The 23818-nt window shown below is 46.0% G+C and overlaps 1 protein-coding gene across 2 annotated transcripts in view; it reads left to right on the forward strand.

Moving 5' to 3' along the window:
• The window catches only part of LOC146838952 (vomeronasal type-2 receptor 26-like), a 104218-nt gene extending 83837 nt beyond the window's left edge, over positions 1-20381 (forward strand). For both annotated transcript variants that reach the window (XM_085600194.1, XM_085600195.1), the window contains one exon: positions 19182-20381. In XM_085600194.1, coding sequence (XP_085456320.1) covers positions 19184-20086 — 903 coding nt within the window. In that variant the 5' untranslated portion in view covers positions 19182-19183 and the 3' untranslated portion in view covers positions 20087-20381. The remainder of the gene's footprint in view (positions 1-19181) is intronic.
• Positions 20382-23818: the final 3437 nt, after the last annotated feature.

Here is a 23818-nt window from a genome sequence, read left to right on the forward strand (position 1 = left end):
TCCTATTTCTTTTGAAAGCAAAAATGGGTCTCTCCAACTTGAGTTCTTCCTCATTGTTAATGATATGCCAGTTGCTATTGATGACATTCTTGATACGGTTACTGATATGGGAGAAATTACTTACAAAGACCACTTTGTCAGATTCATTCTTCTCTTTGACAGTATTGCTAAGCATAGCTTCTCTGTCAACAAATCTGGCACGTTTGAAGGAGTGTGAAATTAGTTTTTTCGGGTACCCTCTTTCCTTGAATTTCTGTTTCATGGTCTCCGGATGTCTATAAAAATCCTTGATATCAGAACAGTTCCTCCGCAAGCGGAGAAACTGACTGAAGGGTATATTGTCACGCTGTGATTTGGGGTGGAAACTAGAATAATGCAACAGAGTATTTTTGGCCATCGGTTTTGTGAAGAGTTCCACCGCCAAACTCCCATCTACGTCTTTGATAGAGATATCTAGGAAATCGACCCTCGATTTACTTGACTGTGATGTGAACTTTAAGTTGGGGTCGCCCAAGTTAATCCAAAGTAGAAATTCATCAAGAAGGTCCATGGTACCATCCCAGATGAAAAAGATGTCATCTATGTAGCGGTACCAACCCACTACATTTTCAAAAAATGGAGCGAGTTCGTTGAAGATATGTTTATTCTCAAATTCGCCGACATAGAGACAGGCCAGGCTCGGCGCACAGGTCGCCCCCATGCTCGTACCTTTCTTTTGCTTAAAGAGCTCATCTTTGAACAGAAAAATATTGTTCATGAGTACCATCCTGGCACAGTCTACAATAAAACCTTTTTCCACACCTTCAAGTTCAATGCCAGAAATGGCTCTGCGGACCACCTCTACAGTTTCGTTTTGAGGTATGTTCGTATAGAGAGACTCAATGTCCAGAGTCACTAAACATTGAGTCTCCCCACAGAATGACCGGCCCTCAAGAAGAGATATCATATGGGAGGAATCTCTCACATATGATTTAAGGTCCATCACTATGGGTCTAAGGAAGTGGTCTACATATTTACTGAGGGGCTCAGTTAATGAGTCGATGCTACTGACGATGGGCCTCATTGGTGGGTTCTCTCGATTTTTGTGAATCTTGGGGAGACCATACAGTGCTGGAATCCTAGGTTCTTCGTTATTCAGGAATTTGAATTCCTCTTCACAAATCCATAGGTTATCCTTTGCTACAATCAAAAGTTTATGACAATCACTTATAAGCTTAGTGAGTTGATTTCTAGAGATTGGTTCATAATGTTCTTTCACAGCAAGCATCTCTAACATCCTTCGTTCATAATCAGAGGTATTGAACACCACTACTCCACCACCTTTATCCGCAGGTTTTATGGTTAGACTCAGGTCATCTTTCAAAGATTTAAGGGATTGCTTTTCTTCTCTGGTCATATTGTAGTCAGATTGTCTAGGGTTTTGGGAGAGAATGGATTGTATCCCACTCTCTACCGCTTTTTCAAATATCTCATGATTTTTGCTCACCATGGCTAAGGTGGGGGTAAAGGAGGATCTAGGTTTAAGACCAGAGACATTATTGTTGACCCTTAATGGGCGATCCTCAAAGAATCTCTTAAGCCTAATTTTTCTAAAAAAGGCCCGTAAGTCTTTCTCCAATTGATACCTATTAATCCCTGTAGATGGAACAAAACTAAACCCTTTACTGAGTACCTTAATCTCTGTTTCAGTGAGGTTTCTGTTAGATAAATTTACTACTGGTGTTCCGTCTGACGCCAATAGCGTTGGTTTCTCGTTCTCAGATATTCTTGTTGTGGAGGTGGAGGGCCCCGAAATTGTTGTCCTCTCCCTTGATTCGAATTGAACCTCTGTCCCCGCCTGGGTCTTTGATCTAAAAAAGGCTGGGGACCTGTTTCAACAAAATTATTCCTATTGCTGTTATCTTCTTTATGACCAATCTCATCATCACTGCTCGTCCCTGATGTATCTGAAAAGGTAACCTGTTTTCTACCTCCTCTTCTGTAAATGGGTCTATTATATGGTCTTTCCCACCCTTGCTCTTGTTTTTGTTGATAGTATTTCTCATTAAGGAAAGGGTAGACTCCTTCAGCACTGAATCTTTCAATATCTTTTTTGAGTTTGTTGGTCTTTTTATTTATAAGATAATCTCTGTATCCTTCAATATCTCTGTTGATCTCCTCTAGTTTACGTTTAGCATCTTCCATTCCTGTGCTATTTCTCAACTCCAGCTCTAATTTTTCTATCGATTCTTTTTCAATAATAATCAACTCCTGAGCTGTCTCAATGATAAGGAGCATCCAATCCCTACTACATCTATTTGAGATCTGTGTCCATACTTCCAGAAATTTTTTATTCTCTATAAATAGACCTGGTTCATTCCTAACCTGTAGGCCAATGGGGATTGTGCCCGACTTCACATATTCTATTAGGAAATCAGCTGGTTCAAACCCAACGTCTTTACTCACAAACAGATCGTAATTTTATACTGCATAAAATGTAATCTAAGAATTTCAAACCGACCATCAGGGTTATGACTAAATATAGCAATGGACAGCACCTTATTCGAAAACTTTTAAAGAAACATTGGGGCATTCTTGCGAACAATCCCACCATATCGGATGTTATTGCAGATTCACCGCAATTAAGCCTTCAACGAGCCAGGAACCTTACAGACCAACTTTGTCCTTCCTTCCTTCAACATAATAAAGAAGGATAAACATTTCTTCAACAACCAAAGTGCTTTTACACCTGTCCCAACTGCTCTATATGTAAACTGGGCAGGTCAAAAACAAAGGAATGGACATTTTCATAAGATCAGTGATTTCATTAACTGTGAGAGTACCAATGTAATTTACCGGATTTCCTGCCCCTGTGACCAACATTAAAGATCAGGATCCAGGAACATTATCGAAACATCCATAAAAATGATGTGAGACAACCACTGGTGGAGCACTTTGAAAAACATCATCGACATCAACGTAACTTTCCCTTTTGTGGCCCGAAAAGATTAAAACAACATGCCAGAGGGGGCAACTTAGAGTTAAAACTAAGACAAGAATAGAGTGAATTGTAGCCAAAGGTCTAAACAAAGACAATGAATAGCACTGCTGACTTTGAAGGTACAGCCGATGGGACCAGTCATTCACAAGCTGTTTTAGATCTAGCTGGTGATATGTACCTAAATACCATGCAGTAACATGAGTCTTGGATACCTAATCATATAGTCTTTAATTATGAAAAGCAAACATCTATAATCCTAAGTTAAACCAGATTGGTCGCACACTGCTACACCTACCAGGCGTGTTCCCCCAATGAAAATGGTCCCTGAAGGTCAGCGTCGGCGGATACACCTATGCTCGAGTGTGAATGCAAGTATGCGTGGCGTGTGCCATCCCTGGACACGTGTTTCGAGGTAGTTGCCTCTCGTCAGCAGGGAGTAGGAAAATGTGTGGGGTTGCTGTGTAAGCTGCTAAAATCGTTATCAGGTCTAGTACCTCTCGTAGCGCGCAGGTGCGTAACCATGAGTCCGTCGACTCCACCGGCTCAAGGGAGCCTGAATATAAAGTTAAACCAGATTGGTCGCACACTGCTACACCTACCAGGCGTGTTCCCCCAATGAAAATGGTCCCTGAAGGTCAGCGTCGGCGGATACACCTATGCTCGAGTGTGAATGCAAGTATGCGTGGCGTGTGCCATCCCTGGACACGTGTTTCGAGGTAGTTGCCTCTCATCAGCAGGGAGTAGGAAAATGTGTGGGGTTGCTGTGTAAGCTGCTAAAATCGTTATCAGGTCTAGTACCTCTCGTAGCGCGCAGGTGCGTAACCATGAGTCCGTCGACTCCACCGGCTCAAGGGAGCCTGAATATAAAGTTAAACCAGATTGGTCGCACACTGCTACACCTACCAGGCGTGTTCCCCCAATGAAAATGGTCCCTGAAGGTCAGCGTTGGCGGATACACCTATGCTCGAGTGTGAATGCAAGTATGCGTGGCGTGTGCCATCCCTGGACACGTGTTTCGAGGTAGTTGCCTCTCGTCAGCAGGGAGTAGGAAAATGTGTGGGGTTGCTGTGTAAGCTGCTAAAATCGTTATCAGGTCTAGTACCTCTCGTAGCGCGCAGGTGCGTAACCATGAGTCCGTCGACTCCACCGGCTTAAGGGAGCCTGAATATAAAGTTAAACCAGATTGGTCGCACACTGCTACACCTACCAGGCGTGTTCCCCCAATGAAAATGGTCCCTGAAGGTCAGCGTCGGCGGATACACCTATGCTCGAGTGTGAATGCAAGTATGCGTGGCGTGTGCCATCCCTGGACACGTGTTTCGAGGTAGTTGCCTCTCGTCAGCAGGGAGTAGGAAAATGTGTGGGGTTGCTGTGTAAGCTGCTAAAATCGTTATCAGGTCTAGTACCTCTCGTAGCGCGCAGGTGCGTAACCATGAGTCCGTCGACTACACCGGCTCAAGGGAGCCTGAATATAAAGTTAAACCAGATTGGTCGCACACTGCTACACCTACCAGGCGTGTTCCCCCAATGAAAATGGTCCCTGAAGGTCAGCGTCGGCGGATACACCTATGCTCGAGTGTGAATGCAAGTATGCGTGGCGTGTGCCATCCCTGGACACGTGTTTCGAGGTAGTTGCCTCTCGTCAGCAGGGAGTAGGAAAATGTGTGGGGTTGCTGTGTAAGCTGCTAAAATCGTTATCAGGTCTAGTACCTCTCGTAGCGCGCAGGTGCGTAACCATGAGTCCGTCGACTCCACCGGCTCAAGGGAGCCTGAATATAAAGTTAAACCAGATTGGTCGCACACTGCTACACCTACCAGGCGTGTTCCCCCAATGAAAATGGTCCCTGAAGGTCAGCGTCGGCGGATACACCTATGCTCGAGTGTGAATGCAAGTATGCGTGGCGTGTGCCATCCCTGGACACGTGTTTCGAGGTAGTTGCACCTGCGCGCTACGAGAGGTACTAGACCTGATAACGATTTTAGCAGCTTACACAGCAACCCCACACATTTTCCTACTCCCTGCTGACGAGAGGCAACTACCTCGAAACACGTGTCCAGGGATGGCACACGCCACGCATACTTGCATTCACACTCGAGCATAGGTGTATCCGCCGACGCTGACCTTCAGGGACCATTTTCATTGGGGGAACACGACTGGTAGGTGTAGCAGTGTGCGACCAATCTGGTTTAACTTTATATTCAGGCTCCCTTGAGCCGGTGGAGTCGACGGACTCATGGTTACGCACCTGCGCGCTACGAGAGGTACTAGACCTGATAACGATTTTAGCAGCTTACACAGCAACCCCACACATTTTCCTACTCCCTGCTGATGAGAGGCAACTACCTCGAAACACGTGTCCAGGGATGGCACACGCCACGCATACTTGCATTCACACTCGAGCATAGGTGTATCCGCCGACGCTGACCTTCAGGGACCATTTTCATTGGGGGACACGACTGGTAGGTGTAGCAGTGTGCGACCAATCTGGTTTAACTTTATATTCAGGCTCCCTTGAGCCGGTGGAGTCGACGGACTCATGGTTACGCACCTGCGCGCTACGAGAGGTACTAGACCTGATAACGATTTTAGCAGCTTACACAGCAACCCCACACATTTTCCTACTCCCTGCTGACGAGAGGCAACTACCTCGAAACACGTGTCCAGGGATGGCACACACCACGCATACTTGCATTCACACTCGAGCATAGGTGTATCCGCCGACGCTGACCTTCAGGGACCATTTTCATTGGGGGAACACGACTGGTAGGTGTAGCAGTGTGCGACCAATCTGGTTTAACTTTATATTCAGGCTCCCTTGAGCCGGTGGAGTCGACGGACTCATGGTTACGCACCTGCGCGCTACGAGAGGTACTAGACCTGATAACGATTTTAGCAGCTTACACAGCAACCCCACACATTTTCCTACTCCCTGCTGACGAGAGGCAACTACCTCGAAACACGTGTCCAGGGATGGCACACGCCACGCATACTTGCATTCACACTCGAGCATAGGTGTATCCGCCGACGCTGACCTTCAGGGACCATTTTCATTGGGGGAACACGACTGGTAGGTGTAGCAGTGTGCGACCAATCTGGTTTAACTTTATATTCAGGCTCCCTTGAGCCGGTGGAGTCGACGGACTCATGGTTACGCACCTGCGCGCTACGAGAGGTACTAGACATGATAACGATTTTAGCAGCTTACACAGCAACCCCACACATTTTCCTACTCCCTGCTGACGAGAGGCAACTACCTCGAAACACGTGTCCAGGGATGGCACACGCCACGCATACTTGCATTCACACTCGAGCATAGGTGTATCCGCCGACGCTGACCTTCAGGGACCATTTTCATTGGGGGAACACGAGTGGTAGGTGTAGCAGTGTGCGACCAATCTGGTTTAAACATCTATAATCCTGACCACAGGTTGGCTCAATGCTTGACTAGACCAGCAACAGAAAGGATTCCAATCCAAAAATACATGAAAACTTCAAGCAAGATTTTCTACCTCTATCAAGGATGAAATCGACTTGGGACTATTGTCTTCTATGGAAGATTTGATTATCAGTTTTTATCATTATTCTTTTTAGCCAAAGGTGTTACTTTCTCTCTTTCTCTCTGTATAAGAGAGTCTCTCCTACACATTTTCGAATATTATCTATTTATCTTTTCTTACTGAACATTGATTCCTTGGGACTTTTAATGTTTTTTCTCAAATTGCTTTTCTCAACTTTTTCTTTGTTTTCTTTACTCTTTTTACTTTCTTTACCTTCTTAACTTCCCTGAACATCTGTACCCCATCTATAATTTTTGTATATGTAGTTAAATTAACCTATTTTGAAAATAGGTTACATCACAACTCCTTCTTGTAATATTCCCTAGTCTTTCAAACTGAACATAAAACTAAGGGCCCCATTCCGATGCGGTTTGGAAATCTTCCCGACCGAATGGGTTTGGGAATGGTTTCTGACCGATCCGGATCGGGAGAGTCAGACTGACCGAGTACGATGCATGCGGATGCTTCCAGATACGATTCGGTCGGACTCCCATTGACTTCAATGGGAGCCTATGTTCCGATCGAATTCATAGGCTCCCAATTGAAGAAAGTGGTGGCTGGGGAATATTTGGCACCCTGTGGTGGGCACTCCCAGGTGCCTGCCACACTGTGCATGGCTGGTAAGGGGAGACCCATGGGTACCCCCATGGGCCCGATTGGGAAGGCTCCGGGTGCAGGGGAGCCCTCTACGGGCCCATCAAAGTCTAAATCTGACTGCCGATTTGAGTCAGATGACACGATTCGGAAAGGCTGTCCGAATCCAGCATCGTACTCGTTCGTTAGGAAACACGGCCCTTCGAGACGTATGATTCTGCTCCGTATGGCTCGGTCCTTCTGAATGCCGTCAGGTTCGGATTGGGATATTCCTTACGCCGAACTCGCATCATACTCGGTCAGTCAGAAACCTTTCTGAGTCGGTCAGAAAGGCACGTTTCCGATCCGATTCGGATGAGCAAATGCCATTAGGAGGCCTTCCTAACCGCATTGGAATCGGGCCCTAAGTCTTTATTTTTTCCAGTGCCATCTACCATGTCCCTCTTAGACAGCAATCATTGTCTCTGTAACTGGCCTTAGCAGATCGAATTTGAATAATGCCTTACTCTTATTAATAATCAACATGATATTGTTAGCTTGGATTACAATTATACTCAGAAGTTACGTCAATATTTGAAATTACATTAAGGCATAAAAGATCTTAATATCGCCTAAAATATCTTAGCAGTTGATTAGGCTACGAGACATTAAGTCAGCTGACCCAAAAGGGTTACACTTCTAGGAAGCGAACGCATTACTAACATGTAACACATAATGGTTGGCCGTTGTTTGCGGATAGTAAGGGGGAGAACTTGTAGGTTACCCCACATATCTTCCACACTGACTGCATGTATGCAGGCATGAAGTTTACTCTGTCAGACACAGCATCCTTAGGGAAACCCAGTCAGGTGAAAATCCCCATGAGAGCCTTTACCACTGCAGGTGCAGTCACAGTCTTTAGAGGGATTTCCTCTGGGTACCTAAAAGCCTGATCCACCAGAACTAGGATAAACCTGTTGCCTGAAACTGTCTGTGGATCCATAGACCCAAAAATGTTGATGTCCACCCATTCAAAGAGCGTGCCAATGTCAGACAAGGGATTAAGGGGGGCTTTCAGCCTCTGCCCTGTCTTCCTACTGACCTGGTCGGTTACACAAGTCCTGTAGCATGCAGCAGAGGTATCCCTGATCAAAGGCCTATAAAATTGTGGGACAAGACTTGCAAAGGTCTTGTCTTTGACCAGGTGTCCTACCAGGTTAATCTTGTGAGCCAGTTCCATTAGGAAGGCACTTGTTTTACCATGCATAGAAGCCTTAAGCTCACTGTAAAGGAGGTTGTCCTACCAGTAAATGTGATAACTCCCAGAGGCATCACCTGCTGCTTGGGCTTCAGCCTGTTTGTTTGTGCCCTCAAGGGCTGGACACTCCCATTGTGCCCTACAGAACTTCTTGGTGGGTCCGCCTTCTACATGTCATCCAGCAAGTATAGGCAGGTCACCAAGGGAAGCAGTGCCCTCTTCAGTGGGCTCCATGGCAGCCACCGCAGATGCCCCATCCTCCTCACTGGGAAGATACTCAGGGGCTGTTTTCCCACACCCTCTGCCTTTTTTCTTTTTAGCAGCTGGCTGGGACATTGTTGCAGGCTCCAGCCCTTTAGGAATCCCGTCCTGGGCAGTCATGTACCTTTTAGTTGCACAGATCCAATCAGGTAACCCCAACATCTCCATATAAGCTTTGATCTCCACTTTCTTTCAGATAGTGTGCTCAAGGTCATTACCAAGCAAACAGTCCACATGCATGGGAGGGCTCACAGCAACCTTCAGAAGACTTGAAACCCCCCCTCCCACTCAAATGGAACAGGGGCCACAGGATAGTGACCCTTTCTGCTGTCAGGCACCATGACCAGGAATGCATTGGGAATTGCTTGCTCTGGTGAGACTAACTGACTCCTTACTATAGGCATGCTGGCACATGTATCCCTCAGAGCCTTAACATCTTGCCCATTGATGGTGACCCATTGCCTATACTTTGCAGTATTTTAGGGCACATGGATCTTAGGAACAATCTCACTGTCACCCAGGGACGGTTCACCGACATAATATAGGCACTGCTAATATCGAACACCAAAATTATCAATGACAAAAATATTGACATCCTATATTTATTAGAAAAAATACACAAATATTGAAGAAAAAATATTGTCAGTAAAAACATTGATACATCTAATATAGAAAACACAAATATAGTAAACAAAAATACAGTAAACATTAAATAAACATACAAAACAACGGAAATATCAAAAACAAAAGTAAAGACCACATTATTATCGTCCAAACACAAATATTAAAACTTTAATAATAATTTAAAAGAACAAAATATATACGGCCTTATTACAATTTCGGTCAGAGTTGCCTTCAACCGACACGTTTAAGGTCTCAGATCTGACAGTGGTTTCGACCGATTGACGAACTCCTAAAGCCTGTAGAAACCGCGTCGGAAAAACCGGCAGGATTAGACTCCGACCGCTGATATCATTATTCTGCAGTCGGACCGCAAACCGACAGGGTCGTTGGAAAGCCTCCGACCACTCGTAGGACATTGACCAACGCGGTCGGACACTTTCGTAATGATGCTCTAAACGTACATAATTTACTATTCCCACTCCAACCCTAAATTAAGTCAGTGGAAGTGCTGGATACTACATTATTTACTATTCCCACTCCAACCTACATTAAGTCAGATAAAGTGCTGGACACTAAACATATCTAACTTACTATTCCCACTCCAACCTACATTAAGTCAGGGAAGGTGCTAGACACTAAACATACATAGTTTACTATTCCCACTCCAACCTACATTAAGTCAGGGAAGGTGCTGGACACTAAACATATCTAATTTACTGTTTCCACTCCAACGTAACTCACTTGAAAGAAAATTCTGGACACTAAACATACATAATTTTCGATTCCCACTCCAACCTACATTAAGTCATGGAAGATGCTAGACACGAAACATACATAATTTTTCCATTTCCCATTCAAAATCTTTTACATATTTTCTATTTATTTCCCATAATTTTTACCAATATTTTAAAACACTTCCCACCCTTATCCCCCATAAACCTAACATCCCACTCCTAAAAAATTAAGTTTTTAAATTAAATTTAAAATATTTAAAATATTTTTTAAATATTTAAAACACTCCACATCCTTATCACCTATACACCCAATATCCTGCTCCTACAAATTTGTAAAAAGTTTTTATAAATTACATTTAAAATATTTAAAATATGTTTAAATATTTTAAAAGACTCCCCACCCTTACCCGCATAAACCCAATATCCTGCTCCTAAAAATTTGTAAAAATAATGTTTTTAATATTACATTTAAAATATTTTATATATGTTTTAAATATTTTAAAACACTACCCACCCTTACCCCCTATAAACCCAATGCCCCGCTCCTAAAAATGTGTACAAAAATATGTTTTTAAATAAATATAAAATATTTTAAATACCCAACATCCCGCTACTAAAAAAAATAAATAAACTAAAAATATATTAACATTATTAAAAAAATCTAAAATTAAATGAAATATAAATTCCTACACTAAAAACAATAAAACTACAGAAATAAAACTAAATAACATTAAACTATCGATATTTTTCAGAACGATATTTTCTACTTCGATATTTTTAACATTGACATTTAATACAAAACATAATTTCGATATTCTTGACCTCAATATTATATACCATGATATTTTCAAACAACAATATTTTCAGCACGATATTTGTCACATGATATTTTCAATTCGATACTCTGTCTAAATACCTCTAGGGTAAACCAACTAACTCCCCACCCCCATTAACTGGGACAAACTCCTCCCCTAGCACTACACTAGCCACCCCTGGATTATTTCCTCCAGTGGGAGGTGGTATTCTTTATGTACACTTGAGATCCCCCTTGTAGTTTCTATACTAGTAGAACTCATAGCACTTGCTGGGCTCGGGATGCTGACCTTTGTCAGTGTAGTTTTTTTCTTCTGGTGAACAGACTGGCAATGAGAACCAGACAATTTCCCTTGTGAGTAGTTTTAGGGGCCTTTGGAGAACCTCTTTTTATCTCCCCCTGCTTCCTTTTGGGAACCCTGACCACCCGTTTGGGAGTCCCCCCGGATGCCTTCTTGGACACTCTGGTGCTGACCCAGATGTCCATCTCCTCTGCAAGTTTCCTGAGTCAGTTAACTTTCCATCAACCAGGTGTTGGCGCAGCTCTGGAACACAAAGATCAAGCACATGCTCCTTTAAAATTAAGTTGCAGAGCCCTGAATAGTCACCAGTCTTGCTCCCCCTCACTCAGCCTGCTAGTGCTTTGATGACATAATCCAAGAAATCCCCCCCATGTTTGTGTGGAGATCTGGTGGCTGCCCCTGAATCTCGGCCTGTACCTCTCAGGGGTCAGTCGAAACCTACTGACTAGAACGGCTTTCATGGCAGTGTATCAGGTCTGGCCCTCTACCTCTAGTGTAATGAGTGTGTCCCTTCTAACAATGGGCATATATATCCATAAACTACCACCCCAGAACTTCTCTTGGACCTTGTGCACTCTTAGAGCCACTTCATAGACTGCAAACCATTTGTTTATGTCACCCCCCACCACAACTGAGCAACAACTCCCTAGGTATCCGGGCTCGGGACTCACCAGTGGACACTGCAAGTATGCTGCCACCATTGCCGTTGCTGGATCCCACTTGTAGGACTCTAATATCCAGCTCTTTGAGGTTGAGCTCATGGGTGAATTTCCTCTCCTCCATGGCCAGCCTCCTTTCTTCTCAAGCCTGCTCCAATTTGGCAAGCTCCAGCTTTAAATTCCTTACCTCCCTCCTGCCTGTCAGCTCCTCTTTAGACAGGTTCCTGGAGGAGAGACTGCTCCCTGGTCTGGGAACCACTACTGCTCCTGTCAAGTTGTTGGCCCCTTCTACAAGCATCTAGAATTAAGTCATCCTCCTTCTCAGGAATATCCTGCTATCCACCCGTGGATTGTCATCCTCAGCTACCTGGGTCCCTGCCAGGCTTTTAAAGCCTTCTGTAACTCCACCTTCCTGGTGAAACCCCTTGTAGACACTTGAAAGTTCTTAAAGAAATCCATCAGCTGGAGCACAGTGTAAGATTCTAACCAGCTCAAAATCAATTAGTGCAGGAGTAGGTGCTGCTTCTCCACAGTGAGACATGGTTTAGCAGAAAAATCAAAAAGCCAATTAGGGAGATTTGAAATAGGCTCAAATTGGTCTTAGTATAGAGTTATAGTGAAAAATGTGGCATTGAACAAACACAAGTTTTATCCACACCGCTGATCACCAATGTTAGAAATTGGTTCTCTAGTTAGCAGAGGTATGCACCCTGTCCAAGTAGTGACCACAATCCTAATTAGGGTAAGCTAGATACACACTAAAGGATACCCTTTGGTCATACTCTGGTAGCTTGCCACAAAGCTGTCAGGCTTATCTAAAGAGGCAATGTGTAAAGTATTTGTATAACACACACACAGAAACACAATGAAAACACTACAAAAATACACCACATAGGTTTAGAAAAATAGAGAATATTTTTTAGGAAAAAATCAAGATCAAAACACAAAAATCCAATAAGTAGAACCAGAATTATGAATTTTTAAAAGATAAATCATAAAGTAGTGCTGAGATTCAAATTCAGCTAAGGGGTTACTGGAGGTTATGCTGTCCCGGGTTAAATCCAATGTTCAGGCAGATCGCGCTGGAGGGCAGGTCCGCTACAGGACCCCTGCAGGTCCCAATGAAAAAGTACCTTTGATGGCTCAAGCGTCGACATCAGAGACTTGATGTTAAGAGTTGCCCCTTCGATCCTGTGGATGGAGATGAAGTGTTAGTGCTGATCCGCGCAGTCAATGAAGGGTTCGTCGATGAACCACTGTACGATGCAGGCTATGGCTCATCGTCGAGCTGTGCTGTCCGTTGGCATCGAGCCATGCAGTCCGTCAAGGTGATTTTGTCGATCGGCTTCTGCGTCTGTGTTGAAGGGCAATGCGTCAGTTCCAATCGGTGCCAAGTCATCACTGCGTTGATTTTGATAGTTCTGGACAGCAGAAATCACCTTTCAAGGGCCCAGGACTGGATTGGCACCACTTGGCAGGGCAGAGCTCACAGATGGTGAGTCCAGGTTATGTTGCAGAGTTGAAAGAAGTCTATGATGGCCCTGAGACTTTCAGAACAGGGGGCAAGTCCTTGGAATCACTCTGGGATCAAGTGAGATGGGTCCAGTCCTTGTCCTCAGCGGGGCAGAGATCAGCAGGCAGCAGAGCAGGTCAGAAAAGCAGACAGCAGTTCCTTCAGAGCAGCAGACAGTCAAAGTGTCAATCCTTGCAGCACAGCAGTCTTTACTCCCAGCAGCATTGTTCTGTCTCGGTATGGTCAGAGCCCCAGTACTTATACCCAAATGTGCCTTTGAATTGAGGGTGACTTCAGAACAGGCCCTTGAAGTGCACAGCTCCCTTTTCATCGCAGCCCTGTCTGCCAGGCTACGTGTCAGCCATTTGTGTGAGGCACAGGACTCTGCCTTTTCAAGTGTAAGTGTCAGCTCCCCCTCCCTGTTCCTGCCCATTAGGAGCTATAAGAATGTCGATGAATGCAGATGAGTTCTCTGTCTCACCCACCTTTCATGTGTTTGTGGCTGTCTAGAAGGAATGCACAAAGCATGGCTGTCACATACCACAGACGTGTATTGGAGACAGGCTGCAAGGCACATGGAGCAATAAGTGCAGAGAAATGTCTCCTTTCTAAAAGTTGCATTTCTAAAATAGTAATGTTAAATCCATCTTTACCAGTAAAGAGAATTCATTGTTACCATTCCAAAGATATGAAGCACGATGTAACTACTCCTTTCTAATCAGAAATTACAGCTTAAAAATGTATTAAGGAATTCCAAATGCTAGCCTATTAGAGGAGTAGTCCTCACAGTAGTGAAAAACACATTTAGCTGTTTGTCACTACCAGGACACGTAAAACTTAAAAGTACATGTCCTACCTTTTACTTAGACAGCACCCTGCCCTTAGGGCTACCTAAGGCCTACCTTAGGGGTCACTTATGTGTAATAAAAAGGGGAGTTTAGGGGGAGGAGCCAAGATGGCGACCGGGAAGGCAGCGTAGACTCCCGGCTCCGTGAACCTCCGCATCCCGCACGGATATCCTGCACGAGATCCTCAACCTGTGCTACGCGGTCGTGTTTCTGAAGGAGAGTGGCACCCGACTGTGTGACTCCGAGGTTTCTGGCTGCGGTATCGCCGGAGAAACTTTCATTTGAACTTTGCGGCTTGTGCGGCCCTGGAGCCGGGACCTCAGGTGGACGCCGTGGCCGGGTGGCAGTTCAACAACAGCGGCCTGTTGTGACTGGGCGGAGGCGGTCCACCGGAGCGGTGCCAAACTCGGCCTACATTTCGTCGTGGTCGTTTCTACTGTCAAGTGTAGCGGACCGAGTGCATGCCCGTGGGTGCACTTCTCAGATCCTCCGGTGGCTGCCCCTGCCTTTGATGGTGAGCTGCCCGGCCGCCGCCCGTATCCTGCCCTGATCATTGCGGGCCGCCCCCGGATTTTTACGGGAGCGGGTCCGTAGTGGGGACGACTATTGCCCGTGACCACGCAACGGATAACTTTTCGCCTGCCCCCGGAACCCGGTCACCAGCGACGTGGCCATCGAGACACTTGTCCCAGGGTCCCGGCCCCGGTGAGGGTCGGGCATACTTGGCGGCCATCTTGTTGCGATGAAGCCTACCATCCTGTCCGTTGGGTCGCAGCGGGCTTGTGAGAGTGCGACTTTTGGGAGTGTGGCGGCGCGATCGCAGAGAGCTGTGCTGGGATACGGCGACCTCCTCGAGGCCCTTGGTGCTCTTCACTCCTCCTTGATTCATGGTGTCGGGGTCTTGGGGGGTAAGCTCGACGGTGTGGCGTCGGCGTTGGGGCAATGGCGGCCCGCCTGTCCGCACGTACACAGGGACTACCCACACTGCGCACAGGAGGACACTTTGGCGGCCACCCCTGAGGTTAGTGCACGGCTGGACACTCAGGCCAGTATGCTACAGTGTGTTCGTCCGGCTGAGGGCTTGATTTGTCCTGGTGGCATTGGACCTGAGTGGGATGTGGTAGCCTCGTCCCGTACGTGCCCTCCTGCGACCCAGGGACAACTCCAGCAACTATTGTCTGCTTTGGCTGCTTCTGCCTTCCTGGACCTTGAGTGCAGTGCATATCCTGGGGCAGCACTGGGAAGCCTGTTTCTCCACGCTGCGGACTGTGTTGATGCTCAGAGACTTCCACCCCACCTGTGTGCGTCGCTTCTCGGACGTTTTTGGACAATCCTCTACCTTGGAACGTCGGATATGGTGCTGGGTCGAGGGGTAGGCATGGGCAGAATTCCAAAGAGTGGTCAGGGATGAGGCTGATCCTTCAGGGGTGGTCATCTAGTGGACGGGCGGGCTCAGGGGTTGCGCGCTCTCCTGGCATAGCTAACAGCATAATAGGTGCATAATGCTCCCCATCTTTCTTTGAGAAGATCGCTTGTGTGCTGTTTATTGTTCACTTTGGGGGAAACTTACCGTGCGGGAGGGAGAAGCCGGGGGTATGTTTTGAAGGCCCTCCTTCGTTCAGTTCCTAGAGAACCATTCTCTGCTACACACATCGCAGACAGGCTTCAGACCGAAGCACGGTACTGAAACCGCCTTGCTAGCAGTCACAGAAGAATCTCGAAGGGTACTGGATCAGGGGGGATCAGTGGCAGTGATCCTCCTTGATCTAAGTGCCGCATTCGATACGGTCAGCTATAACACCTTGCTGAACCGCCTCCATGACATCGGAGTATCTGGCGACGCACTAAGGTGGTTTGAGTCTTTCCTGTCTGAGAGATCCTTTCGGATCTTTGATGACGAGATAATGTCCTCTAGGAAAACCCTCAGCTGCGGAGTACCACAGGGCTCTTCCCTGAGCCCTGTGCTGTTCAACGTATACATGAGGCCGCTGGCGGGTGTCGTCGAACCGTATGGCATCAAAATTGTGTCATACGCCGACGACACGCAACTAGTGGTCTCATTGGCCGCGGGCAATAACAGGCAATGCCCGGCAGATCTGCTAAAATGCTTAGAGGATGTCAAGGGATGGATGACCTCCTCCTCCCTAAAACTGAATGGGGACAAGACGGAGCTAATGCTCCTAGGCCCAACCTCCCCAGTACCTTTCACCTCTCTATGGCCCTGTACTCTGGGTCCCCCTCCCACCCCCAAGGAAAGTGTTAAAAGCCTAGGAGTGTGGCTGGATAACAAACTCTCATTTACCAACCAGGCCATGAAGCTGTCCGCCACATGCTTTGGCCTACTAAGAATTCTTAGAAAGATCCTTCCACTTCTACCGCTAGAAGCTAGAAAGGTGGCGGTACAGGGCCTCATTCAGTCTCGTCTGGACTCGAACAATGCCCTGTATGTGGGGGCTCCCGAAATGACCCTCCGGAAATTACAGATCGTGCAAAACTGTGCAGCACGCACCCTGCTACAGATTCCACGATCCCAGTCAGCCAGACCGGCCCTGAAGAGTCTCCACTGGCTGCCAGTGAGGCAGAGAGTAGCATTCAAGGCGTTATGCATGGCACATCACGCCTTTTGGAAAACAGGCCCACCCATTAACAACGACCTTGTCATCCCCTATCACCCAAACAGGAATCTTAGGTCGATGGAAGCCTTCCTGGCTGTTGTTCCCAGAGTGAAGAGAGCCAGGTCGGGTGGCAGGCTGTTCTCTCTAAACACTGCCAAACTCTGGAACGCCCTTCCCCTCTCACTCCGATCTAATCCAAATCTGCTTTCATTCCGGAAAAACCTGAAGACACTACTGTTTGCTAAATCCTTCGTGTCTTAATCCTTCCGCTCCTGGTCACTCCGCCTCAGTACAACTTAGCGCTTGGACGCCCCCGGGCAGCAATCGCGCTCAATAAATTTATTTTCATTTCATTTCATTTCCTCCAGTTTATTAATACTTTCTCTACCCCCCCGTCTGGTGGGGTTCTTTTCCTACTTCTTTTTCCCTATTCTCCTATATTTCGGGTCTGGTTCCAGGGCGACAGGCACACTGCTGGGGGGGGGGCCGTACTCATCTGCAGAGGTGCAGGGTGGGGGGTTGGGGGAGGGGATTCTTTTGTCTTTTATCTCTTTTTCTATGGCCTCCTTTTTCTTCTCTGATTCTTTTTGTTTTTCTTTTTCTGGGATCAGTGTGATACGCCTCCTTTGCTATGACTCGTTGCCGCTCCATGTGTACCACAATTTCCGGGGTGTTCTCCGGGAGTTCTGGCGGGGGACTGCAGGCGCAACTGCTTATGATTTTCTTCCTCATCCTGATGTTTTTGTGTTTGCGCCATTGACCTAATAGATTGCTGTAAATCGTTTACATCTATTACTCTGCATACCTGTAATTGCTGTTTGAAAATTGTCTGGCACCTGATCCTTCTGCCTCGTTTCATTATAAAACGAAAACCTTTTTCTCCTGGTGCCCTACCTACGCTGTTCACAGTATTAGCATCACGATTCTGCTACCCGATGTGCTGCCTGTGTCTACACTTGCCTGTTTTTGCTCTGATTGATTAGCGGCCGGCCCCGGGGGGTTGTAGGCCCATACTTGTTCTCTGTTGAACTGTCAATAAAGGTTTTCAAAAAAAACAAAACAAAAAAAAAAAAAGGGGAGTTTAAGGCTTGGCAAGTGGTGGTTTTAAATGTCAAGTCAAAGTGGCAGTAAAATGCACACAAGGGCCTTGCAATGGGAGGCCTGAAACAGGTTTAAAAGGCTACTTGTGTGGATGACACAACCAGTGCTGCAGGCCCACTAGTAGGATTTAGATTACAGGCCCTGGGTATGTGGCATACCATTTTATAATGTACTTATAAGTAAACTAAATATGCCTATCAGTTATACACTAATGTCACCCTATTTTAGGGGAGAAGCGCGTGCACTTTAGCACTGGTTAGCAGTCGTAAAGTTCTCAGGGTCCTAAGACCACCAAAAAGGTACACGCAAAAAGAGGAGGTAAGCAGGTAGAAAGTTTAAGGAAAGACCACCGTATAGATGGCAGGTCTAACACTTCCTTGTTGGGAGTTTGTTAAAATCTAAAGTTTGCTGAGCAGGCGCATGAAACACAGCAGTCAGAGAAGCTGTTGTGGTGGTGACGGCACCTTTGAAGACACAAAGGTCCCTGCCAAGCTAGTGGACATATGTAAAAATGGCAGATGGCAGGTCACCGGCAAATTATAACTAAGGTCCTAAGTCAGAAGGCAAAATATTTGACCTGGTTAACTCACTATGCTAGAGCTGGCCTCCAATGCATTGTGGTGCGCCTCAGCTTGTGTCTATGTCCTAGTCAAACACATCCATAGATGCAATGCTCTTTCTTGGATCTTTTCAATTAAAAAAATATCCTATCTCTGGTTCTCCTTATTGAATTTTAATAATAGTTATTTTTCATCATTGGTAGAAATTGCTTGTGGATTTTTATTGATTTGTGCTTTGACTTTTTAATAGGTGTGGTGCTGCTAAATACTTGATACGTTTTCCATGAGTTAAGTCTGTCTGCTCTGGGCCACAGCTATGAGGGTTTGAACCCTGGTCGAAGTTGAATGTTTTAGCTGACAGGATATTGGACGTATTCCATTGGCAGGATTCATAACCTCCCCAACTAATAATCCCTTTTCTTACATAGGGCACTGGCACTCTCATAGCCTTGAAAAAGATGGACTCAGATACACTTGATATGTAAATTTGAATGTGTTGTACACAATTACCAGGTGGTTCGAAACAACTGTCCCGGCACTAGAGCATGAGGCTTGTTCATATCTGTGCTCAAAGTACATTTAAAAAAAAAATGATCCATATATTAACAAGCTGTATGTGGAACCCTAAACGTATTAATTAACCACACAAACCACGAGGTTGAGGGACCTTAGAGGGAGATCTAACAGGAGCAATCCCCAGCTGCACACCTACAGCTAATGACTAATTTCCTGTGTCTCTTTGAAAGGATGTTTGTTAAACTCTATATTATGTTTTCATGCAGATATGGGAAACTGTTTACAGTGCCTTGAACACCAGTGGTCCAATGAGTGGAGAGATGCCTGCATTCCACGGGCTATAGACGTCCTGTCCTTTGACGATACTTTGGGTTTGGCCTTATCCTTCTTTGCAAGTTTCTTCTCCGTTGTCACTGTGGGAGTACTGGGAATCTTCATTAAGTACCGCAACACACCACTAGTGAAAGCCAATAACCGGGATCTCAGCTACACCCTTCTCCTCTCCCTCATGCTGTCCTTCCTCTGCTCCTTCCTGTTTATTGGACGTCCTTCAAAGATGTCCTGCCTGTTTCGACAAGTCGCCTTTGGATTCATTTTCACAATTGCTGTGTCTTCTGTCCTAGCAAAGACCATCACAGTTATCATCGCCTTTAATGCCACAAAGCCGGGAAGTAAGTTTAGAAAGTGGGTTGACCCTCGAATACCCAGCTGCCTGGTGCTTCTCTGCTCCCTGGGGCAGGTGGTGATCTGTGCTTTCTGGCTCATCCACTCTGCCCCTTTCCCAGACATTGATTTTAAATCAGAAATTGGGAAAATGATCTTTCAGTGTAATGAGGGATCAGCCTTTGTATTTTATGCAGTGGTTGGCTATATAGGGTTGTTGGCTCTTCTGAGTTTTGTTGTTGCCTCCATGTCTAGGAAGTTGCCAGCTACTTTCAATGAAGCCCAGTTGATCACCTTCAGCATGCTGGTGTTCTGCAGTGTCTGGGTCACCTTCATACCAGCATACCTGAGCACCAAGGGCAGGTACATGGTGGCCGTAGAGATCTTTGCCATCCTGACATCCAGCGCTGGAGTCCTGGGCTGTATCTTCTGCCCCAAAGTCTACATCATCCTCCTAAGGCCTGAGTGGAACACAAAGGAATATCTAATGGGTAAACACACCACCTGAGACTTACCACAAATAATCCTGATGTGACCTGACTATTGAATGCCCAACCACCTTAAACAGAAGGACACATCATTCTAACGGATACCAAATTCACCAGAGACTTTTATTATTTTAGTCGTCTGTAAAATGTCTGTTCAACGTAGGCAAAGTGCTCATTGACTTTAATGTAATTGTCTCTCATCTCCTATGGAAACCATAATTCAGAACATGTTCATGCTAAACTCATCATGGTGTTGTGTTTGATAGCTAATATGTCATTATGACAAATTTCTAAAATAAAGAGAGTAAGCCTGACAAAAGCAGACTGATGAAACTTCATTTAAGAAAAATGAAAATCAGAAGATACTTTTTTCACAAAAATATAATGTTTAATTTGGAAAAGGTTCATTTTTTTTTAAAGGACAACATGTTCAAAAAGTAAGAAGAACAAGCATTGGCATAGATAGTAGGTCTCACATTTGGGTTAATAAAAACAGTGACCCGTACATCCATGTTGTCCACGGCTCCTTCAGAATAGTAAAGTTGTAGTGAAGTCATATCAAGCAGCACGTGGGACCACAGAGGCGATGGAAGGTCAAGTCAATCAAATAAGCTTGAATGAACGTCATAAGTTAGAACTCAGAATTGTAATGATGGACATCGTGCACGTGGTGGGGGGGGTTAAGGCTGGTTCACAACATTAACAGGGAATCTAGTCGTGCTTATTAAGATGTGTATTTCACGGATCGCTCGAAACATCACGATCAACATCCTTGTACCGACTCTGTATGCTGCATATAGGAACTGGGCGATGGTTCAGAAGAAAATTGGGGTAAGCAGGTTCAGCAAATATACTCCCCTGATCCAGAATTAAAGCACTGCCCTGTATATTTCACGACAGCTGCTTTGATAGATGGGGCAGCCAAGGTATTGTATTTCACATTTGTATAGCACCCTGTTTCCCCTAGGGGGCCTCATAGAGCTTTAAGCGGATCAAAATGTAAGGTAAATTGTAACACATTACTAACCTCAATGACCACAATCCACTAGAGATAGCAAGCATGTCACGGATGGACTGTGAACAGTGACCAAGACTTTGGAACAGTCTAGCAAGGATTACAGACGTAAAAACAGCCGACTGTACCTCAGGAGCTGCCCACACATTCAAGTCCTATCTGAAAGGCTAAATGTCTCTGCCCGGGTCTGGTGGCTCAGTGGACTAGCTGGGTCTGGTCACTCAGTGGACTAAAGCAGCCACTGAAGGGGTCTGTGTTCGACCTCATGGTCACAGGTTCAAATCCCGGCGGGTCCACTCAGCCTTTCATCCATCTGAGGTCGATAAAATGAGTACCATTGAGTTGGGTAACAATAAACATCTGTTATTCAGCGCCAGGACACCTACGGGTAATCGTGCGCTTTACAAATACACCTGTTATGTTATGTTACCCGTCCCCCACAGTCACAAGTGTTCCTGCTACACCTAATAAACAAATAAATCTATAGGAGACACGTCTACAATAAGAGAGCTGGAGGAGACGGGGGATGGTAATGCCAAGGAAAGACTCGTTTACAGGCACAGCACAGGCTTTTGAGTGGTAGTCTGCAATTCCCTGGTGAGGGTGCATAGGCATCGCAAAACAGGCTATTTGAACAGTTACAAAAGCAGTATGTTGTATTACTATTGAACTCCTTGTAGAAATTAAAGCCCATTCTCTCCCTCCTCCCACACACCCCCCGCTAATCAGGTCACAAAGGTTAAAGCAATAATGCTGTCTCTGGGGGCGGACAGGCAGAGGGAGGAGTGGGGGGAGGCAGCAGACCACAAACTCAGTACTGTGTGTAAAAGGCTGCTTGATTGAAACAGGTGCGCATCACATTAAAAATTCCTCGGCAAAAAGCCTTCCAAAACTAAACCTCACTAAACAACCATGTACTGACCTTTAGCCCCGCCTCTGCCCCTAAAATTTCCTTGAACTCGCCCCCACCCATACATTACAACCATATACATCAATGCATCAAAACATAAACACTTTAAAATCCACCCATCTGTTGAACAACTTCCCCTGCCTGCTTCTTTACCCCATCAAACCCCGTAGCTGCGCAACCTAACTATAATTTAACTTGCCTACCCTTTCCATGACGATAACCCAAATCCAACAATAACCCAACAACCGCTGTCAACCTTGACAAAAAACTTCCAATAACCCCTGCACTGCACCTGTTTCCAGCGACAATACATAGCCATAACCCCTGCACACCTCTCTCAACAAAAGCCGCCTAACGCTTCGGAAGAAACGAAAAACTATAAACGACAAGAAAAAACTGGAGGGGTGGTGGGAAAAAAACAAAAAAAACACCTAAGATCCCAGCCACCAGGTCACCATACCTAAAATGGTAGCTGGGAGCAGGAGCCCAACCTACTTATGGTTGGGCTCCCATTGGGCTCTCTTTGGGCTACAAAACGTGAAGCCCAAAACTAAAATGGTAAGACCGAGGCCTGCTACCCCCCACCCCCCCGCCCCTCCCAAACTGCCCGGGCGGACCTCCCTTCGGTCGGCTGCTCCCCCCAAGCCCCGCTTGGGAGGGAGGGGTGGGGGGAGGCAGCAGACAACAAACTCGATACTGTGTGTAAAAGGCAGCTTTAGTGAAACAGGTGCGCATCACATTAAAAGTTCCTCGGCAAAAAGCCTTCCAAAACTATACCTCACTAAACAACCATGTACTGACCTTTAGCCCTGCCCCCGCTTCCCTAAAATTTCCATGAACCCGCCCCACCTATACATTACAACATTACAACCATATACATCAATGCATCAAGACATAAACACTTTAAATTCCACCCATCCGTTAAACAACTTCCCCTGCCTGCTTCTTCACCCCCGTCAAACCCCGTACCAGCGTAACCTAACTATAACTTAACCTGCCTACCATTTCCATGACGATAACCCAAATCCAACTATAAACCAACAACCGCTGTCAACCTTGACAAAAAACTTCCAATAACCCCCGCCACCCAGAAAGTCGGGGGGGGGGGAGAGAAACTACCCCCCCCTTTCTGCCCCCCAACTAGGCCACCTGCTAATCTTCTAATCAGAATGTGCCTCCCTAATCTACAACAAGTAGAGATCCATGCCCATCCTTGATAGATGTACCCCGTCACCTCTAAAAAACTCCACAGCCTCAAAATGCAGCTGCATATGTGTAACTCTTCAAAAAACCAACATGACGGCAGAACCGAGACATTTCCGAGTTCACTTTACTGCGAGCCCTGTCAATGGCCCTCGGGTTCAATGTACCTCTCCACACTCTGCGCGGGACCAACTCCGTCCACAAAACGTGGCACCCAGCCCATTGCTCCTTTAACCTCGACAAGTCCTTCTTCATGGCCCTCATCAATACCACACCCTTCACCTCGCACAAATCGTTCTCTCCCAAGTGAATCAGCAAAACATCTGGGCATCGCCCCTCCACCATCCATTTATTAAGGCACAGTAACAATTATTTCCACCGCATCCCTCCTTGACCTTTCCAAACAATGTTAAACAAACGTTCATTAAAGCCCAAGATTGCACCAAAATAACACTGACATGCCTGGACCTGTGCCCATTTGATAAAAGAATGCCCCACAATCCAAATGGTCAGTTCCTTCGCCTGGGCCCAGCCACCGAACCTGTAACGAGAAAAAGGAATGAGATTCACACAAAAGAGGATGACGCATGCACCTCCTCTGCACTCTGCCGCACATACCGATGA

This window comes from Triturus cristatus, chromosome 4_2 (assembly GCF_964204655.1).
Source record: "Triturus cristatus chromosome 4_2, aTriCri1.1, whole genome shotgun sequence".
In the NCBI taxonomy this organism is placed as follows: Eukaryota; Metazoa; Chordata; class Amphibia; order Caudata; family Salamandridae; genus Triturus; species Triturus cristatus.